Source organism: Mauremys reevesii, linkage group 6 (genome assembly GCF_016161935.1).
Source record: "Mauremys reevesii isolate NIE-2019 linkage group 6, ASM1616193v1, whole genome shotgun sequence".
In the NCBI taxonomy this organism is placed as follows: Eukaryota; Metazoa; Chordata; order Testudines; family Geoemydidae; genus Mauremys; species Mauremys reevesii.
Window position 1 is genome coordinate 27,887,534 of NC_052628.1, and position 21,456 is coordinate 27,908,989.

Genomic DNA, 21,456 nt, shown 5'->3' on the forward strand with positions numbered 1-21,456 from the left:
TACATCATGTAAATATTTGCTGTTACATTATAACAGGAACAGATAAGTGAAAACAATACAAGTTACATTACACTAGTTTTAATTATGCTTAAACATCTGAATACACACATATATTTAACTCTTTGATCTATACTAACACACAAGTGAATTGGTCTGGGGTTCTGACCTGAGCTGGCACCTGCTTTGCCAGCATCACACTCACATTCCGAATATTTCCTAACTCCCATTTTTCTGATTCAACAGAGCAAAAAGCCAAACATGTCAATAAGGAACTAACCCAATTAAAAAGTAAACCAGAGAGAAGCAATTTTATGAGCACAGACAGTTCCTCCTTTTCCTAATCAACTTCCAGTGTCCCCTTTTGGCATATAAAACTAATCTAAACAAGGCCAATCTTTAGTACATGATTTGGTGGTGAAAGCCTTTCAGTTTACAGACTAGGCCAAAGTCTCCCTAAGTAAAGAGAGACAGGAATTGTGGCAATGCCATATTTTGGCTCTTCTATTTGATGGCAGAAACAAAGCTGACCTGTTATAATCTCAATGGCAGGTACTTACATGCTGGTATATGTGTTTTCTTCCACCTACTCAGAAAAACAGTGAGCCTTAAAAAAAAAAAAAGAGAGAGAGAGAGAAAATAAAGCCACTGTGCAGTTCTTGCCCTATTTATAGCCTCAGTTTTGTAAACAGGAAATACTGGCCAGACAACTGTCATCTAATTCCCACAAACAGTAACACCTGCATAGGACACAACTATTATTAAACAAACAATCTTATCCCTCAGAATCAGCAGTGAAGCAGTTGGAACTGGGGCAATGCTTAGTTTAAAATCTGGAAAATTCTGCCTTTTAGTCATTCTGCCTTCAGTTTAAGTCAATGTTACTTACAATTATTTTAATGCCAAGAACCATTTTACACCAGGTCTGGACTGCATCCTGATTTATAAACAATTAACTGATTCTAGTGGAGATGCTCCTCAAAGGCCTTGAAGCTGCATAGTGGGAAGGAGAGCAGCATTTAAGTGTGGATGATAGGAGTCAGTGGAATGATATTCACCCACCTCCTCAGCATCCCTGTTCCCGAGGGATTTTTGTTTGTTTACATTCTATCCCCCAGGTGAATAAAAACTTTCCAAACGTGACCCAACTGCTATGCCACCTCTGAGACATGAGCTACCCCCTTTGGATTCATGTGTTAACTCTAAAGCCTAATGGTGACAACTTCTGTTTTACTATGAAACATTTTGCCGTTGACCCCAGAGAAACGAGACAATTCTACCAAGCTGGGTACGACTCTGCCACTCACACCCGCCCGAGCCTAAATCCTACCTCCCAGGGCCAGCCCCTTCTGGGGGTGAACGTGGGACACACCTAGCAACGACCTGACCCCACCCCAGCTGCTGGGGGCGGGGTGGACTAAGGAACAAGAGCGACCAGTCCTGCCGTGGGTAAGAAGAGTAGCAGCAGGGCGGAGAACAAGGGGTTAAATCCCGTTCACGCAGGGGGCGGCGCCCTATCCAGAGAGCGACCGAAGAGACTCGCAAAGGGGGAAAGACTGAAAGTGACGCCATGACATACGCTCTCCCTATGGCACATGCGCAGAGACTGTCTTCCCCCCCCCCGCCTAGTTGGCTGGTCGCGTCACTCCCATGACAGCGCATGCGTGTTCACCCGCTGGGCCCGCCCCTCGTATCACGTGATTTTGGCGGCGGGGTCGGCGATGAGGTCAGGTGAGAAGGCAGGTCGAGTCACGTGATCCTGGAGGCGGTTGGTGTGGTTGCTGTAATGGCTGGTGCGGCGGTGGTTGCGCTGCGACAGCGGCTGGCGGGGCTGGGGCGGAGGCTGGAACGGCTGAGAGGAGCGGGCGGCGATGGTGAGCGGGGGCAGCTGGCGGGTCCCCCGGCCTCCTGTCCCACGTACAGCCGAGCCCTGCAGAGACGGCAGCTCCGTCCGTGGGGCAGTCTCGCGAGAGCTCTGCAGCGGCTTCCTCATGTTCCCGCCGAGCCTCCGCCTGCTGTCACTGTGGCCAGGGCAAGAGACTCTTTCCAGTAAAAGTAGAATTCTAGTGTGTAGCCTTTCCGTAAAGCATCCGCCCGTGAGCGTGAAAAAGTGGGGGCTCAAACTTCGGTACAAAAGTAGTCGGCTGTCAAGTAAACGCGCCTCTGGCTTGTTTCAGGATTTTACTACTCAGCTGTTTGAGAGAACTAAAACTAAACGTTTTCGAGGGTAGGTTTTCCCTGCACTGAGCCAGATACTGTCATAATGGCTGCAAACGTGTAATGATAAAGTCAGGCAAGCCAGGCTGCTGAAAGACACTGAGGCTGATTGTAGGTTATTGCCAGACATTTTTCTGGCTTTCTAAGGTCTTTTCCCCCCACCCTCTTACAGATGCTTTTCTAGTGAAGGGTGCCATTTCTCTGGAGAAGCTGAAAGATCTTTGTAAAGAAGATAAAGAAACTGTAAATCCTTCAAATCTTTTGCAGCTTTATACACAGGTATGGTATTTAAATGAGATATGCTTTAAGAAACAGTCAAATTTATAATTAAAATTAAAGAAAAGGTGGCATAGCATGAAAAGATTCCTCAATGTTCTTGGATACCTTTAGTGTATTTTGTGGTGGTTGCAAGCATTTTCTGAAAATTCAGGTCACCTTATGCTCTGGATCAGAGACAAGCCAGAATTAATGGGAGTTGCACCAGTGTTAGAGGAGGACAACATTGACTCCTGTGTCTATTATGTAGATTGAAATTATTGTAAGAATTTTAACTTTGTGATTTGTGAACTCTAGAGTGAGTTTATCTAAATTAAATGTTGTTACAAAATAATTAACTTTAAAATCATAACATTAACAAGCTCATATTTTACTATATATAATGTTTAATGAATTTGTTCAATGTTTTGTTTATAGTATGTTTTTATGCCTTATGTGTCTTCTCTTTTTATAGATAGTCTTAGACATCACATATTTTGAGGAGAACCAACTTGCAGATGAAGATTTTCCAGAAGATTCTTCCTTACAGAGAGTTAAAGAACTTATCAGTATTCTTTCAGAACCAGAGGTTCTAGTTAAAGAAAGCAACGTGCATCAAGATGTGAGTACTGAATTATGGCAAATGACCTTATTTCAAATGGTTGGGAGTTTGAATAGAGAATTACACTTATTTTTAATTTTGATGGGTAGACCACAAAATATTCTGAGGTCTCTTTAAAAAGTTCTGATTCTTATCTGTCTATTATGCAAGGCACTGCATTTAGCAGTATGGAGTGGAAATCCATCAACTTCATGAAAAAACTTGTACAAATACTAGTCTCTAAGGTGCCACAAGTACTCCTGTTCTTTTTGTGTATAAGCACTGAGCAGCTCACTAGACTCTCACAGTGGTGGTTCTTGCTAGTTGTAGTTCAGTCCAGAACTCACTTAGTTTCAAGAGACCTTTTTGGCTGCCTAACCTAAAAACAATAAACTCTGTGCCCTTCACAGTTCTCATGTATTTCTTTGACTTCCTGGGGCTAAAACAACAGTTTTGGTTCAGCTTTTGAATTTTATTTCAGCTAATTGGTGTTCTTGGTACAGAATTGTTAGAATGTCTGTCCTGGAGACGAGGAGCTCTACTCTACATGTATTGTCACACTGTAAAAGAGAGAGGATGCTGGCTAACAGAAAACACTGACTTGTTTAAAAAGGTAAAGCCCCTTTTCTTCACAAGCAAACATTTTAAAATTTGTTGTAATTCTAACAAGCTGGTGATCATGGGATAACTGTGATCCTCAGACAAGCTGTTTGCTTTGAGGTAGATTGGAGTTGTTGACAAAATCACAACAGCCACGAAATATATTAGATTTTTTAATCTATTCACAGTTTTCTCTTCTGTCATTGGACTGGCTCAGTTTGGATCACAGTTGGAAACTTGGAGTAAAATTTTCAGAAGCACCTAAGTGACTTAGGACTTGTCTACATGGGAAAATTTTACCAGTTATGCTGCTATAGTTATACTGATATAAACCCCCTTGTGGATATTCTTTTTCAGTTTTCTTGAATCCCTTCCAAAGGTTTTTCTTTTCTTTTTTAAATATAAAAAAGGCGCTCTTAAATGTAATAACTGTATTGTTAAAATTTAAACTTTAATTTATAATGATATAACTTTTCCATGTAGACAAACTCTTAGGATACTAAATCCTATTGATTTTTTTGAGATTTAAGGACAAATGCGTATATTGCACTTGAAAATAGGATTTAGGCTCCTAAATCACTTAAGCACTTTTGAAAATTTTACCCTTTGACACTATCTACTTCAAAAGTTAAATAAATTATTTTCTGTTCAGCAGCCATTTGAAAAGTTACCTGAAAATACTTCTATGATGTTACCAATTAGTACGTTATGTTTAAAATTCAGCTCAAATTAATTTAAGCTCCCTAAAATAGCAATTTTAAAGTACTTACCTAAAATCATAAATATAGCAATCTAATATGGTTTATGTTGCATATCTGAACACAGGAAGATGAAAAAAGTTAATTTCATGGATTTGTGACTCTCCATAAATTAAAAAATTACTTTTGCCTTTAAATTATATTCATCTTATTGTTTTTCCTTCACATAAGTACTTGGGAAATACTTAATTTAAAATAATTCTGACTAGAATTGATTACATTGCAGTTGATCTAATTTGTTGTATGCTGTTCTAACACTTCTCTATTTTCTGTGTAATTTATATTCAGTGCCTTAATGATGGAATCCATTACTTACTGAAGATGCTAAGGTTTAGATACCCTCCTCAGCTAAATGATGTCTCATTTCAGGATACAGACACAGCTAGACTGCTCAGTGAAGGTAAATTGTTCTTCTCCTGTTCCCTCTCCTTTGTAAGATCCTCTACCACATAATTTGAACTTCACTCACATTCAAATTCTGTCCCCTTTTAAGAACAATAAATCATAGAAACAGGCAAGACTAGTGGACCCAACAAATTGTCCTCTTTTCCTATTCTGAATTGTGGATGGGGCGGGGGGGGGAGGGGGAGAGGGAAGGGAAGTGAGAGAATAAGACAATTAGCTGAACTATAAATTCATCTCAGGAAAATGGACAGCTGAATGATCTAGTTATGGGATACAAAGCCTTTGACATCTAGGTCATTGGTTCAAATTCTGGTCCAGATCATCAGTGCCCAAAAGTTATTGGCATCTGAAGACAGTTTGGTGCCAGTATGTTTTATGATCTGTCCAGTTCTCAGTAGGCAAGTGTCAGCAGCACAAAACCCACCATAACTGGTACTAAGTGGTACCTTGCTAGCAGTCTCTGCAGTCATGCCTAGGATTAAATGGACATGGTCCATTAACTGTGTTCACAGTGGTAGAGATCGTACTTCCAGAACTGGGTTGAGTCACATTAGGTAGAGTTGGGACATTTTTACTGTCACTGCCTATGCTGTACCTGTTTTACGGCTTTATATATCACTATTGCTATTAATGCTTTTCATCTGAGGATCTTAAAGTACTTTAAAAAAAGTGATTTCAGAGTAGGAGCCGTGTTAGTCTGTATCCGCAAAAAGAACAGGAGTACTTGTGTCAAGTATCAGAGGGGTAGCCGTGTTAGTCTGGATCTGTAAAAGCAACAAAGAATCCTGTGGCACCTTATAGACTAACAGACGTTTTGCAGCATGAGCTTTCGTGGGTGAATACCCACTTCTTTGGATGCGCACGCACGCGCACACACACACACACAAACTCTTCCTACTATACTTTCCACTGCATGCATCCGATGAAGTGGGCTGTAGCCCACGAAATCTTATGCTCAAATAAATGTGTTTAGTCTCTAAGGTGCCACAAGTACTCCTGTTTTGTTTTGTTTTAAAAACAACAGAGTTTAGCTTCACCCCCCCACCCAAAAAAGCACTGCCTGTATATAACATTTTAGTCAAATCATTAAAAAAAAAAAAAAAAAAAAAGTCTCTATTCAACAAATTCTTTTGAGGTGGCACTGTACATTTATATAAATTATGAAAATTGAAGCACCCACTGGTTAAATGAATTAAACAAATTCAAATAGGAAGTGTTTTGAAGTAGGGATTAAGACAATCACCGGGGCTTTCAATCTAGCCTTGTCATAAGTATACAATTCACTTTTTATAAAGTAAGAAGAGTTAATAGGACTTATTTTTTTTTTTTTATCTTATAGTCATTGTCTCTTCACTTCTTTAGTAATGTTTTTTCTTTGTAAAACACCATGGATATCTACAGTATGGCACTGTCCAAATACTAAAGCTACTAATACTACTGGGGAGCTGCTTTTTAAACACGGTGCTGCTGAGGAAGTGCAGAAAAGTTTATCTACAGTATTTTAAAAAAATCCTTTGCCTCTGTAGTGACATTCTGTATTTTTATAAACCATTGCAATAAACACTGATATTTGTCAGAAAATTGTACATGGCAAAGTCAGTATTAAAACCCCTCTTCTAATGGAAGACAGTGGACAAAGTAATGAAGTAGGACTTGGAGTCTTTTTTGCAGCTTTGCCACTGGCCTACTGGGTGACCTTGCGCAAGTTACTTCACTTCTCTGTGCTTTCTTGTATTCTTCTGTAAAATGAGGATAATTATATTTACTGCCTTTTGTAAAATTCTTGATCTGTTGAAAAGCACTAAGTTAATGATTATTAATTTGTGAAACAGAATAAGGGGAGGGGGGGAAATAGGTGTGTCATGTCACCTGGAGTCTTGAATTCTAAACTGTTTTTGCAGGTATATTTAGCGATACCCATGTTCTGGCCATGATGTATATTGGAGAAATGTGTTACTGGGGACTGAAGCACTGTGGAGAAGAAAAGCCTGGAACCCATGAAATAGATTCTGAATCTAATACTGAACTGTATTGCAGCTTACATAGTGCAGTGCTGGATTTCCGAGAAGTAGGAGAAAAGATGTTAATGAAATATGTAGCTGTGTGTGAGGGACTCTTAAAAGGACAAGACTGGAATACGGCAAATGCAAAACTAATCTTGGACTACTTCAAGAAATTCCAGAGCTAGCTTAATTAACCAGTTGCTGTTATGCATTCTTTACAAGAAAGTTGCAATATATGAAGAACACACGTAGAAAGGTCAACATTAAACTGAGACAAAACACTATTCAAAGCTCAGTAATATGACTGTTTTCTTGTGCTATTGGAAATTTTACACCTACAATTCTGAAAGCTACTGTGGAGAATTACTATTCATTTGGTTAAAAACAATTTACAATCTAGTGAGCTTCCAATCAGGCCAACCGCCTGCCTTCTCGGTATTAAATTCTGAAGAGGGTGGGTGCACGGCACGTGTGTGCGTGCGCACACACATTCTCTCTCCCCCCCCCCCCCCCCATGGTTGAGTAGTCATAGAACTGCTGGTTGTCTAAAGTGCTGAGGAGAACACAGCTGCTCTTCAGTCATGGATAACTATGATAGTGGAGAAAACTGTTGTTTATGGCTGGGATTTTTGTCATGTGTACAGCTGTGACTCACTATCACATCAGAGGTGAACAGTGAAAGTGAGAGTCTATTATGGCTTTAAGTACTGTGGTTAAAATCTAAATATCCTCCCTCTCCTGGTACAGAGCGTAGGTAAAAGCCCTTTCTAATGCTGGGGAGCAGGTTTGAGGTTGTTTCTAAAGAAGCCCTGAGCTCAGTTCCAGCCTTTCCTGCTGTAGGTCTGCCTCATCCAGCTGCTCCAATTCTTAGGCCCATGTTAACAGCGGAGCAGCTCTCGCCGTTGCCTCAGGGATACGCGCAGCTGAGCTGCGGCTGGGCTCCAATTATCGTTCCGGGGGCGCGGGGCTGCCGCCAGGGCTGAGCCGCGGGAGGCCCGGAGTTTCCGCCTGCCCTGAACGGCAGGGGCGCGTGGGGCCCCCGGCACCGGGTGGCCTCTGCCGGGGGCGCCGTGCGGAGCAGCCCGGCACCGCAGCTGGGAGGCGGCCGGGGCGAGGCGTGGGTTTTCGGTGACCCGGTAGCGCTCCCTTCTCACGCCCGCTCCCTGCCGGCCGGACAGTGACCCTGCGAGCTGGAGGCCGGGATCTCCAGGGCCTGGCACCGCCTGCCGAGAGCGAGCAGCGCCCCGGGGACTCGCTCGGCCGCAGCCGGTGGGCGAGGCAATGGCAGCGGGCAACGCCGGGCACTGGGGCCGCCTGGAGGCCGCCCTGAGCAGCAGCCTCCGCCTCCTCCGGGACAGGTGGGCCCGGGGGCCGAGGCAGCGCGGCGGGCAGGCGGCGGCGGCCACAGAGCGATCGAGCAGCGGCATCCAGGAGGCCGGCGAAGAGGTTTGCGCCCTGCAGACGCTGCCGGTGAGTGAGTAAGTGACCCGGTTCCTGCCACGCGGACCAGCCATCTGCCTCCCCCCCACCCGTCTCTAACCCGCCCACCCCGGGCTCTCCTCCTCTCTCGACCACTCCAGCCATCCGGTTCGCAGCCTGTTGCCAGCACTTGGGTGCTCCCATAAATCAAAGGCATGATCATGTTATTCTGGCACACCCTCGGAAATTACCACCGGTGGGTTCTCGTCTGATACGGAAAGGCTCTTTTCCACAGGGGTTCCCAACACATTTTTGGTGGCCTCACTGTGGCCACCAACTCTTGCTGGTGGCCGCACTCACACTTTTTCCTAAAACACTTAATTAACTTTAGGAAAAACAAATAAATATGCACGTATACATGTCCAACTCACTGTAATTTATGTATGGCTCTTTTGCAGATTCAGTAATAAATACAATGCTGTGAAAAGTAATATTTGTATGTTCGTTAATATCACTTTTCACAGCACGTCCTGGCAAATTAAGGGGGCAGGAAGGATGGATGTGGGGCTGAGGGAGGTTGCAGAGGCCAGAGGCAATGGATGGGGGTGCGGGTTGGCACCTGGGGTTAGGGGTTGGCACCCACTGCCGTGCGACCAGGGCTGAGGATCGCGGGGTCAGCACCCAGAGCCAGCACCTGCTGCCGCGAGACTGGGGACGCAGGGGTTGGCACCCAGGGTCAGCACGTGGGGTCCATGCCCGCTGCCACACAACTGGGGCAATTGTTGGCATCAGCATCTAGGGCCAGCACCTGCTGGAACCCGGGGTTAGTGCCTGCTGCCGTGTGAGCAAGGCTGGGGATCGGCACCCGTGGCCAGCACCTGCCGGAGCCCAGGGTTGACATCCAGGCGCAGCGTCTGGGGTCAGCAACCAGGGCTGGGGGTAAGAGCGCATGGCCGGAGTTGGCCCCTCAGACCACCAGACACCACTGGGGTTGGCACTTGGGGTCCACACCTGCTGCTACGTGGTCAGGGCTAGGGGTCAGCATCCAGAGCCAGCAAACCGCCAGAGCCCAAGGCCGGGGATCTGAACCTGGGGCTGGCAACCACTGAAGCCCAGGGTTGGCACCCAGGGTCAGCGACCACGGCTGGGGGTCAGAGTGTGCTGTCAGGGATCAGTACCTGAGGCCTGCGGTTGCCACAGGGGTTGGCGCTGTGTGGCAAGAGCCAGGGATCGGAGCCTGTGGCTGCGCAGCCAGGGGTTGGAGCCTGAAGACCTGTGACAAGGCCAGGGCTGAGGGGCCAGAGCTGGGGGTCAGTGCCTGAAATCCTGCGGCTAGAGCTGGGTGTTTGCACCTGAAGCCCCATGGCTGCAGCAGATGGTCTGCAGCCAGGCTCCCTAAGTCCCCCACTCCAGGGCTAAATCATGAGCCCAACTAAGCCACTCTTCCCTCCTCAGGTAGAGAACTCACCTTGCTCCTTCAGCTTGCTCCCCACCTGTCTCCAGAGATGGTGCAGGGTGGCGCATCCAAGAGCAACAGGGAGGGAGGGACAGGGTCTATGCTTTGCGCCCCCCCCCCCCCCCCCAGTCACCACCCAGGAGGCTGTCGTGGCCACAGGGAAACTCTCTGGTGGCCGCATGCAGCCACGGTCGCCAAATTTGAGAAACGCTGATTATAGCAGATGAAGGCATAACAAGATTCAGTGGCTGGAAGCTGAAATCATTAAACTTCAACCTGGAGATAAAAGTGTACATTTCTTTAACAATGAGGGTAATCAATCATTTGGAGTCTAAATCCAGATTTAACATATTTCTAAAAACTATGCTCTTATTCAGCCAAATTGTTGGACTAGATGCAGGAATTGTGGCTAATCTATGTCCTGTGTTATGCAGGAAGTCAAGCATGGTCCCTTTTTGACTTAATAATGTAGTGACCTGTTTCATGTTTATACTTTTGCATGTGAAGTAATATTACTTTTGCTCTTATTTTTCACTCCTAATCTCTTCTATTTGCATTAGTGAGGTCCTCAGACATTAAAACTGCTCTTTTTTAATGTTTTCAGATTGATGTGCAGTTATACATTATGTCATTTCTCTCACCCCAAGACCTGTGCCATTTGGGAAGCACAAATCAGTACTGGAGTTTAACTGTGCGGGATCCATTGTTATGGCGATATTTTCTCTTGCGGGATCTCCCTTCTTGGTCTTCTGTTGACTGGAAATCACTTCCAGATGTGGAAATCTTTAACAAATCATTTTCTGAGTTAAATGATAATGCATTGTATGACTACATGGCAATGTAAGTATTTTACGTTTCTCCAATGTGTATAAAGCAGCATAACTCACCCGAAATCCAGATTTTAAAACCACAGCTCTGCTACTCTAATTGCAGGAAAATATTACTTGACTCTTGAAGTGGTTTTGTGGATAAAATGCATTTCTGGTTCCTTGAAAGGAAGTTTCTAATTATATAACAATTCTCTCAGTTCTTTCTGTTTTCAATATTAGTACATTCCTATTTAATTCCAAAGGATTTCAAAGCATTTTGCAAATGATACACATACAATTCCACAGAAATGCAGCCACCTCAGAATAGGAGTTAGAGAGCCAGCCACACACAGCATGCTACACAAAAAGTGTGGTGGGGGAGGAGGTGGAAACATTTTTGCCCAGAAGACAAGCAAACGCCAACTCTTACCAAAAGTACTATGTAGAGCAAGTGGGATTTTGGTTTTTAAGGTCTTATCTGACAGACTCGGGCACAGTAAATTGCATGAAAAATCTATCTATACATTCAGTCAACTACATTAAAAGAATATCAATGTTGCAAAGTCAAGCACTCATCAAATAAACCAGAGGTCCTTTGGAAAAAAAAATATTTTGTGTAATAAGCATCATAATGCATATGCACAAAGGGACTGAATTAAGGTTGTCCAGGCAACCTTAATTTTGGCATTTCCTAACTTTTGCATCTTGACTTTGGAATTTCAGTGTTCTTTTAACGTAGCTTTTTTTTTTTGTCTACAGCTTCCTAATTTAAAAAAAATGGGGAAAAAATCTGTTACATGGAAAAATATTGGCAGTAGTTGGTGTTCTCCAATATGTGGATCAGCCACTAGAGAGGAATGAGACACATGCTTTGCCAGTGCTGTGCTTTCACAGTTATTTGCTGACAACAGAGGAATGTAGATGCCCAGGATTCCCAGGTTCAATTCTAGGTTCTGTGTTCAAGAGGTATAAGGGTATATATACCCTTGTATCCGTATAGTCCTAGCCTGTTCTTGTCCCTCTTTCTTTTATCCACCTCCTGGCTCTCTCCCGCTCTACTCTTGTTCAACTCCCTGCTTCTGCCCTTTTCCCCCTGCACATCTATGTACATTCCCCTATCCCCCGCCTCTGCAGCTGTCCACCCACCCTCTCTTCTGGTGCTCCCCATCCTCTGGCTCTTGCATCCCCCTGCTCTCCTGAGTATCAATCCAGTGCCTTAACCTCAAAAACAGTTCTCACTGGACCAAGAATTCTAATTCTCTCTTCTAATTTATTTACATAGGCTACATAACAACCATCAGTTAACAACTCTGTCACTCATTGATACCAACCAGCAGCTTACAAGTCACAAGTAAAATACATTTGGGATCTAATTTGGTTGACAGTAATTAATATCTCCTCTGTATTTTGTGTTTAATTTCTAATTATATCTATTTTACCCAGATACAAAAAGAGCTGTCCTCTGAGTAGACATTTGAAATCAAGCCGTCCCACATATGGAGCTGTGACTACCTTCCTTGTACAATCACTGATCACGCAAGCAGAACCTCGCTTTGCCCTTTTTGGACCGGGTTTAGAAGAGTTGGATGAATCTTTGGTGCGAAGAATGATGACTTGCCCAGAAATTTTGCCTGTAGCTGGCTTACCTCAAAGACAAATCCATGGTAATAGTCAGTTGTTTCTTTAAAAACATGTTCTACAAGAGAAAAGGTGCTTTTTATACCTCCCTTTAAAATGAATATTAGTTTTATAGACTTTATTTTATAAAGGAGATCAGACTAGATGATTGCAAAGACCCCTTTTGGCCTTAGAATGTATACTAAAACCAGATTTTTTTCCTCTCTGTGGCTGGTTAGAGGAATAAAATGCCATTGTAGAACAATAAGCATTCGGGGTGAAATCTTTCTACGTTGAAGTCACTGGGAAAACTCACATTGAAATTAATGGTGTTTGTCTGTGTCTGTGTGTCAGTCAAGAGTTTATCCTGGGGTTTTGGTCCAAAACTTAAAATCAAACATGCTGTTGATCGTGGATTAGTCTTGAGTCCAGTTTTCTTTAGCTTGCATTAATACTATGTTTTTTTTTTTAATTACTTTTGCTTGATTGCCTGCACTTTATACAAAAAGAGAAAAGTGGATGAAGAACCCTATTTCCTACTATAATATCCTACTTAAATCTAAGTTATATATGAGATTGGTAATAAAATGCCTTTATTAAAAAGAACAGTGACCTAGGAAAATGTAGGAAGTTGTTAAATGATTAATCAACAGGATTTTATATAAAATACAGTTCTAAACATCTGTAGTTTCCCCTCACTCTAAACCAGTGTAAAAAAACTCAAAAATTATTTGATTGGGAGCCACTGATATTTATTTATTCATAACTGAATTGGAATAATGAAGTTGTGGTCACAGGTGGCATATGCAAATATGCATTTTTAGTGCTGTTTTCCTGCTGTCATATGTCACACTTGCTGCATCTTCTTTTAAATTAGGTGTAAGACATTTTGGATAGAACTTAATATGTGATTTAAGAACAGGAAGCGCGGTAGAGCTTGATCCTGATTGGGGTCTAAATGCTTCTGCAGTACAAATTTTAAATAACTTATTTAAGTACTTGAAATAATTCCAAGTGCCATCCAATTTTTTGTAGCAATACTGAATTAAATTACCAGCATCTCAATGTGATCAATTTAATGTGTGTCTAAAGTCACATTCTGATGCAATGAATATATATTTTTTGTAATATAGAGAGATACTTGATTAAATGTGTCCAATTTATGATCCCTATGGACTTTTCAGCCTCTGGCTTTAGCTGTCTTCAGCCACTGAATATTTTTATATCCTAAATTCATTTTGTTCCTCTTGTAGGGATTGGATCAGGAGTCAGTTTTCAATTTAATAACCATCAAAATTTTAATATTCTGACATTGTATTCAACTACCAGGTAAGGCTTGTTCTCTGCGCCAAAAAAAAAAAAAAAAAGCTGAATGTTCTCAGTTATTTCAGCTGTTTCTCCTGGTCTCAACCACTAATGTAATTTGGATATCACAGTACTTGATTGTTTCTGTAAATCAGGTGGATGGACATCTCCTGTAAATTACATCAGTGGCCACTGCCACTCACAAATTATGTGGCAGAAGGTAGGCCTAGATTTTTTTAAATCTGACCCAAAGAATCTTTGGTGTGTGTGTGTAATGCGTAAAGAACAGTACCTTTCCTTTTTGTGTGTCTAACTTTATTTTTGAAATTTATAAGCATGAACCTAGTACGGAAGATAGTATGGATCTTGCAAAACTGGTTAACTATGCATGCAAATTATAAAAAGTTGTTTTAGGGATTAAACTGTTCTGCATGTTTTGGCCATTCCCCTCTCCCTTCTTTGTGGAGTACCCTCCCCTTTCCCATTCTCCTTCCAAATTAGTCTGGATCATTTTGTTAAATGTTTGGAGTGTTTTCATATTTTTCAGCATGGAAAGGAAGAGAGCAAGAACAGAGCAAACTGTTACAGTCAATAAGATGTTTTACCAAGAAAACAGTATAGGGGGGAATCAACAGGCAGTACACTACAATGTAATTGCTCAAGTTAAAAAGGTGTGCGAAGTAGTTGATGGATTCATCTATGTTGCTAATGCGGAAGCTCATAAAAGTAAGGAATGTTTATTTTAACTATGTTGACTCATATTTTGTGGATGGTTGAAATGCTGCTAGTACATGAGAATACATTTATACTTTGAAGGCCAAATTCTGATCATCTTATTCACCTTCAGAAGTGCAGAGAAAGATACTAATCAATATGAGTAAGAATTGAGTCCAAATGAAGGTATTGTGGTTTCAGGACAATTCTTACTAATGATTGACTACTGAATCTGCTCTATAACTTGAGAAATTTAATTTTACAAGGACACTACTAAGCAGGTTATATGCAGTTTTACTACAATATAAAAGCAAGGTGTGGTCAGTTATTCCTTTTGTGTAAATAATTGTTTGGTATGGATTCTTAATCTGAGCTAAAGAGCCGAGCAAATGAGATGGAGATTTAAAAATGTCAAATGGAAAGATTTAGTTTTGTTAATGGCTTTCTTGTTTAAGGAGACTAAGTAAAGTCCTCTTATTCATGTCTGAATACTAGCGACATCAGAGCAGAATTTTTTTGGAAGCCTTCATGATCCATCACTAACTTTGTGCACACAGCAGCTGACTTCCCTGTGATCTGCCACACACCATCTGTCCTTCTGCTCACTGGTCATCGTCTACTACGGTGACCCACCACCATTCCTTCCATGATAACTTTCTCAAGGATATTTCCATCTCTATGCCAAATGTGACCAAAGTATATACGTTAGCACCAGTTGATTTCCAAGAGCAGAATCCAGTTCTCTCCAATAATATTTCTAACATAAGCATGCATTGTCTTCTCCGTCCAGGAGATATGCAAGAGTCTTTGCCAGCACCACATTTTTTCTTCTTGTCAGCTGTATTAGTTTTCCAAGATTCACATCTATAAGTTGCTATGGAAAAAAATTAAGCTTTTGAGCAATCTAACAGTAATACATTTTGAGATACTGTGGTTTTTCCACAGCTTCATGAGGGAGGCCTTGCTGAGCAAGCCTTCTCTAGTTGTCTTCAGATTTCTTTGGAGCAGCCTCCTTGGCTGAATATGTACGATCCCAGATAATTAAATTCATCTATTGCCTCTACAGCTTCACTGCTCATAATGATGTTTGCTTGCATCCTGTTGTTATTGATCATGTCAATGTACATGAATTTCATTTTTGCCACATTCAGGAATAGTCCATGTTCCTCACTAAGTGGTTTTACAGACTCCAACATTTATTGCATTGCATCGATTGATTTCATCAAAGAGCATCATATCATCAGCATATCTGAGGTTGGTTAAGAAGTGTCCATCAATGGAAGTCCCAGTTCCTTCCACCTTATCAAAATTTTCCAGGGCTTGTCTCATGATAAATTCTGCGTATACATTGAAAAGACCTGGGGACAGAATACATTCATGCCTCGGACTCTCCCCAGTGGAAAACCACTCGCTGTTGCCTGCTGCTGTTCACACCATGGTCTGTTGTGAACAGTAGAGACTTGCAGTGTGTTCAGTGAGATGCTTTGGAGTACTCTACGAAACATATTATCAATGGGAGATTATACTCCCTACATCTTTCATTATATGACTGATATTTGCAATTTGATCACATGTGCCTCGCCCCTCTCAGAAACCAGCTTGTTGTGATGCTACTTCTGCTTCTGTCAATTGCTTCATGCAATCCTGAATTAAGCAGAGCAATACTTTAATTGTGTGTGATACCGGGGAGATGCTTTGATAGTTACTGCACTTTGTTATATCCCCTTTCTTTGTAAAAGCAGAAAGATTCCTTTCGTCCAGTCTTCCCACCAATTTCAAATCATCCATGCATCATTGCAAATTTTCCCCATGAGAGCAATACCATGGTCACCAATTGCTTTTAGTAATTCTGCTGGTACATTATTTACCACTGCTTCTTTTCCAAATTTCATTTTCATAATAACATGCACCATTTCTTCTCAGAGGATTGATGCCTCTGGCTCCATACTCTTTTTTCTGTCATCCTGCATTGTAAGTGGCTCTGATGAGACATACAGGTTGGCACTGTAATCGGAATCACCTTCAGTAAGAACTGTGCCATCATGACCTTTTATAATGCTTGGTCATGGGGAAAACTTTTTAGTAAGAAATCTGACCACTGTGAATCTACCTTTTTATATTATTAGTCTCTTTATAATTCTTAAATTCCTCACATTTTCCCCTGATGTATTCACTTTTGTCTAGTGTGCCTTTGACTCTGTGTGCTCAGTTCCTTGTATTCTCTCCGGTTTCCAGTCCACTCTTTCATTCTGTCATTTTTTTTCATTCGCTCAAACACCTTATCCATTAACCATGGTGTGGTCCAACTCTGACTTTTCAGAATGTGTGCTTAGATGGCTTTGAGCATGATAGTTTTCATTTTATTCCAGAGTTCATTTGGGTTGTTTCTTCTCTTCAAGGAGCCTGTCCATTATCAAATGGTTGGTAAAGTCTCTACAGTTTCTCCTAATGTATGCACTGAAATATCTCATTAGTTTATCATACGTCTGGCACTGCACTGAAACAGAATTCTGCTAAAGTTCTTTCCTTGCTTATTTTCGTATAATCATGGTATAACTCTCCTTCTTTGACCTAGTCTTAAACAGTGGTGTGTGTTTTGATTTACCAGTCCATTAATGGGAAGTTGAATCAAACAGGTTACCTGTTGATTTTTAAAATATGTTTCAGTTGGGAGTATTTAAACTAGAGCATGTATTTACATTTAGGATTGTTTCTCGCATCTAATTTTATTTACAGAAGATGTAGAACTATAATGAAGAAACATGTCCTGAATATCTTTTAATACTGAAGGTGTGTTTACTTTTTGTTTCTTCAGCCTTCAGCCATGCTAGATGGTCTTCATAATCATTGCCTTTTAAAAGGAGGAAAAAGTCAGATCAGGAAGGGAGAGGTGGAAGGAAGAGGAAGGTGGGGCAACTCACTGCCTCAACTGTCTCTGTGGAAGTTAGGAAAATAGCCTATTGTGACTTTGGTTATTGTTGCTTGGAAGGTACTCCAGTAACTACAATGACGTGTATCCTCCTAAGAACCAAGATAGAAGAAAATTTAATAAAGATGAGTTTGATTATATATAGTAGGGTTTGTATATAGGCTAATACTCATATTTCAAACTGTTTTCTAGAACATGACCGTCAAGATGAATTTGCTCGTGTTTTGGCAATGATAGATCCAACTCTTGGGCCTCCAAACAGACCTGTACTGGTTTTGTCCTGCACCTCTGAAGTTGGCATTGAAAGAATCCCGTGTGTTTACATGGCACATCAACTGCAATTAAATCTGCTAAGCCAACCATGGATGGTATCTTCACTTCTTAAAATATTTGTTTTCTTTTTGCTCATCCTCTTTATATTGTCTTGTGAGTGAGCAGTAATGTTTGAAGTGGACTTTAATTTAAATGTTATTGGCACATTGTAGTTAAAGGAGAACTGCCAGGCAGAAAAGCCTAAATACAGATTTTAGATAAAATATTTTCCTTTGCCTTCAGAAGGATAATGTTGGAAAGCTTTGTGTATTTTTAAAACATACCATTGTTATTTAGAAGACTACATACTTTGAATGAAAATATACTAGAAATTATAGAATTCATAATCTATGTGGAATTCTAAAGTTTGAAACTTTGTTCCCCCAAGAGTTATAAAAAGGAATGTCAAATAACCTGTGATTCCAACTGATACCAATGAAGGAAGTAAGATGTCACAAAACAGCTGAGGGAGGATTAAGAGAGAACTCTATAGGAAATCAATAATGTACAGCTTTCCTAACGGCTCTCTTTATTCATCCTCTGAACAATTCTGTTTCCTTTCCCCTAATTTACTCTAAGAAATATGGTCTGTTTAAGGGTCCCGGAAGCCAGTGACAAAACAGGCAGATTTGACAATACCTGTATGTTTAAGGACAAATATGGAATGTTAATCTAGTATCTGTACACCCAATATGTATATCCATATACCACATTAACATCTGCCATTGTTGGTTTTACAGGTGCAAGACACTGTAGCTGCTACTTTAAGTGGACTGTTAAGTGGAATTGAGTGGATACTGGGAGAAGTTGAATGTAAAAATGGACAATGATCAAACTTGCTTAGTCATACTGTATGGACTTTGTCATTTGCAAAGAGTATGAAGAGAACATTTCGCCCTGATGTTGTACTGACGGATAAGAGTTTTAAAAGGCAGCCCTCTGTGATTGCAAATATTTTAATAATTCCAAATGTAGACTTGAATTATAACTGAAAGCAAGTTTGACTGGATATCAACATTTGACAAAGAAATGAGTTTCATTTTTTTTTTATTTGGGGTCTTCATAATGCTTTTCATTCTCAGCATATTCTGTAATATAAAACATTCTGCAAACCTTTATCCCCGATTAGCTTAATGCCAGAACAACCCTCTCACCTAGGTGTACGTCATACCAGATTTATGAAGCATACTACATGGAGATCCCTGATGACATAGGCAGCCATCTCCTATATAGTGTGTATTCCTTAAATGGCCAATAAGAGAAGGGACATGCCTTGTACCACAATGTGCGCTTAAGTGATCACCTGCTGTGTCAGGTCTCCCAAAAGGGACCCGTCGTATTTGATCCAAACACTGATCCCAGACTAGGTCCTGAAAGGAAAAAAGAATTCTCTCCAGCACCATTGTTTAGGGAAAAGAAGTAAACATAAAGGGGAATCATAAAGCTTAGACCAAAATTTTTAAAAATGAACATTTGATTGACTTTTTTCCTATGTGTTCTTCATGACATTAATAAAGCTTAGCTGTGTCTGCTTGCTGCTGCAGTAATATTATCTTGAATTTCACATCCATCTGTCACCATGGGAACAAATGTCCTATTTCTTCATTAGAACATCCTGACATCATCTATGAGGCAGAGACATTATCTACTAGGCTCTCAACCGGCAAACCTTCATACAAATACTTTTGGCAGTTAGCAAATATATGAAATATAAATGTTTTTGTTCTGCATTTTCTGTGGAGCTGAAATATTTTTATAAAATGGAAAAAATATTCCTAGAATTGGAATTAGAGTTTACATATTGCAGTGTGCTAGGGAACAAAATGGGCTCTTTCTCCTACTTCAAGCTAGTAGTTCTCACTCTCTTTGTTGCTTTCCAGTGAATTATAGGATGGATACCTACACACTTTTCCTTGGCTTTTTTGTTGGTTCTCTGGGTATTTATTTTTTAATCTTCTTGGTTCTTTTACTCTATATTTTTTTTCTCTTACTTATCTCAGTAAAACCTTTCTACTAACCAGCAAAGTACTTGCAGCTCTGAGGATGGTGGCATGGGCCATACATAGGTCAAAGGGCAGCTCTGGGGAGCTAGGCCTGATGTGTTTTCATGGAACCAAGGGCTGTGGGAGTAAAGAGAAACTGGAGCCTGCAGCCCTGTATGTTTGAGTAGCTCCCACAGCTGGTTGCAAGAGGGGCTACTATGGGATCAGAGCAGGAAGCCAGGCAATTTTCATGGAGCCAGTCGTCTCTGCTTTATCTCCATCCATGGCACTTGGATACTACAGTGGTCAGGGTCATACAAGTACCTAGTGTGGTGGGAGCCCATGGTGTTCATTACAGAACAATGTTATAATTCTGTATTCATAGGCGTAACATAAACACCTTGTCTACCTTTGACATAGGCATATTTGGGGTGAAAGTTCTATATAAAATTAGTATAAAATTAAGCTAGTGCCACTTAGTTTTACTATTAAGATCTCTGTGAGAGATGAGGGCACTCAACATTTGGGAGGCATGAGTCCTCAAGCAGAACTGTCCAGAGTGAGGCCAATGAAGAGAAAATACAAACATGTTTAGATGCCTGAGCATGCACAGCAAGTGTTCCAGAATAACTTCATCATTCCTCCTATCAAAATACAGGGGACTTTACAAGTGGACCTTACTCCCACTGTCTCTGAATGGAAGGTTGAATTGGTCTCATTCCTGCAAAATATCTATTTCAAAACATTCCATTTGCAAAGTTCCTTTTTAAAAAAAACTTTCTAGTGATTGATATTTAGGCCAGAGGTAGAAATAAAGGAAATTCAAAAACATTTCCTATTTCTATTGCCTCAGGTAGCCAAGGCCTCGTAACTTTTGTTGTATCAGTGCTCATAAAGGACAATTTGGAGTTCTAAGATTAACCCTGGGAGCTCCATATGCCTATTCTAGCTTTTATTTTTTTAAGAGAGAGAGAGTGTGTGTGTGTGTATATATATATATATTTCTCTTGTAAGATACTCTGCAGAACAGAAGAGAGAAAACCCATGTATAATGCAATCAATATTTTGGATAAATACCTTAAATATGTATGGCTCTCCATAATTTGTAATATGGCTTCATGTGAATTGCTGATTGTAAAATAATAAAAAAATGCTACTATAGTCTAATAGCCACTCTGCTCTGTAGTGGGACAATGCACCTGGTACCACTACAGCTCCTACTATTTCATACATTGGGAAGGAGGATTCAGTTATGCAATGATCACTATTGTAATAGCACTCTCTTTTCTCCCCTCAAAAATGTGTAATAAATTGGTTTTTTAAAGGTGGCAGATCTTTCTTATTTGTGTGGGCACCATAAACGTCTATGCTGTCCAGTAACAGTTAACAAAAAATACCTTTTCCATGGTGCAATCGTTAAACTTATTGGTGCAGAAATATGGGCATAGACCAAAGCAATGATGTTATTTTCAAAAGGGTGGGAAGGTAACAAGTTTCAGTTAGAAAAAGGAGAAAATAGATACAGGGCATTTTTTTTCTTTCACTTTTTTCAGAAGGTAACACAAATAATGGGGAGAGTTAAAAAGAATTTGAAAAAAAAAGTTCTTCATATTGTCTTGTATAACATTTTTATTTAAGGGATGTGTAATAGTAACAGCTGCTTTGCATAATCAACTCAGTTACCATACTCACGTGTTTAATACATAGAAACAGTTGGTTATATGCAGGGGCGGCTCTAGAGCCCAGCGGGGCAAGCACCCGCCTGGGGCGGCCCTTTCCCAGGGGGGCGGCAGGCTGCGCGTGGGGACCTGCCCAGTTATGCGGTGCGAGAGGTCCACTGAGGCTGAGCGCGACCCGCGCCAGCAGCCGCCGCAGCGCATCATGCGCTGCTCCTCCGGCTGCCCCTCCGGGGCCGGCGCGGCCGGGGCGGCTGCATTGTAGAAATTTGTACCCTGGTTATATGCTTGGGCTCCAATGACTGTTGGTGTTTGCAAACATCTCAAACTCAATGGCAATGTTTCGAAAACCAGACTTTCCTTCTGGTGAGAAGGAACAGAAGAACATTTATTTCAAGGCA

The 21,456-nt window shown here is 41.3% G+C and overlaps 2 protein-coding genes across 4 annotated transcripts; both read left to right on the top strand.

The window, feature by feature from the left end:
• Positions 1-1,610: 1,610 nt before the first annotated feature.
• Positions 1,611-7,120, top strand: C6H5orf51 (chromosome 6 C5orf51 homolog). 2 transcript variants are annotated; one of them, XM_039545004.1, is made up of 6 exons: positions 1,611-1,728; positions 2,387-2,493; positions 2,945-3,091; positions 3,552-3,683; positions 4,717-4,828; positions 6,735-7,120. In XM_039545004.1, the coding sequence occupies exons 1-6, from the start codon at positions 1,719-1,721 to the stop codon at positions 7,019-7,021; spliced, it is 795 nt and encodes a 264-aa protein (XP_039400938.1). In that variant the 5' UTR covers positions 1,611-1,718; the 3' UTR covers positions 7,022-7,120. The 2 variants fall into 2 exon arrangements, with proteins under 2 accessions (XP_039400938.1, XP_039400939.1); XM_039545005.1 differs by lacking the exon at positions 1,611-1,728 and adding an exon at positions 1,739-1,871.
• Positions 7,121-7,343: 223 nt separating this feature from the next.
• FBXO4 (F-box protein 4) lies at positions 7,344-20,707 on the top strand. Of its 2 annotated transcripts, none has more exons than XM_039545002.1 (7): positions 7,344-8,306; positions 10,316-10,551; positions 11,964-12,184; positions 13,391-13,466; positions 13,990-14,168; positions 17,278-17,453; positions 18,138-20,707. In XM_039545002.1, the coding sequence occupies exons 1-7, from the start codon at positions 8,118-8,120 to the stop codon at positions 18,225-18,227; spliced, it is 1,167 nt and encodes a 388-aa protein (XP_039400936.1). In that variant the 5' UTR covers positions 7,344-8,117; the 3' UTR covers positions 18,228-20,707. The 2 variants fall into 2 exon arrangements, with proteins under 2 accessions (XP_039400936.1, XP_039400937.1); XM_039545003.1 differs by having other exon boundaries at positions 8,299-8,314.
• Positions 20,708-21,456: the final 749 nt, after the last annotated feature.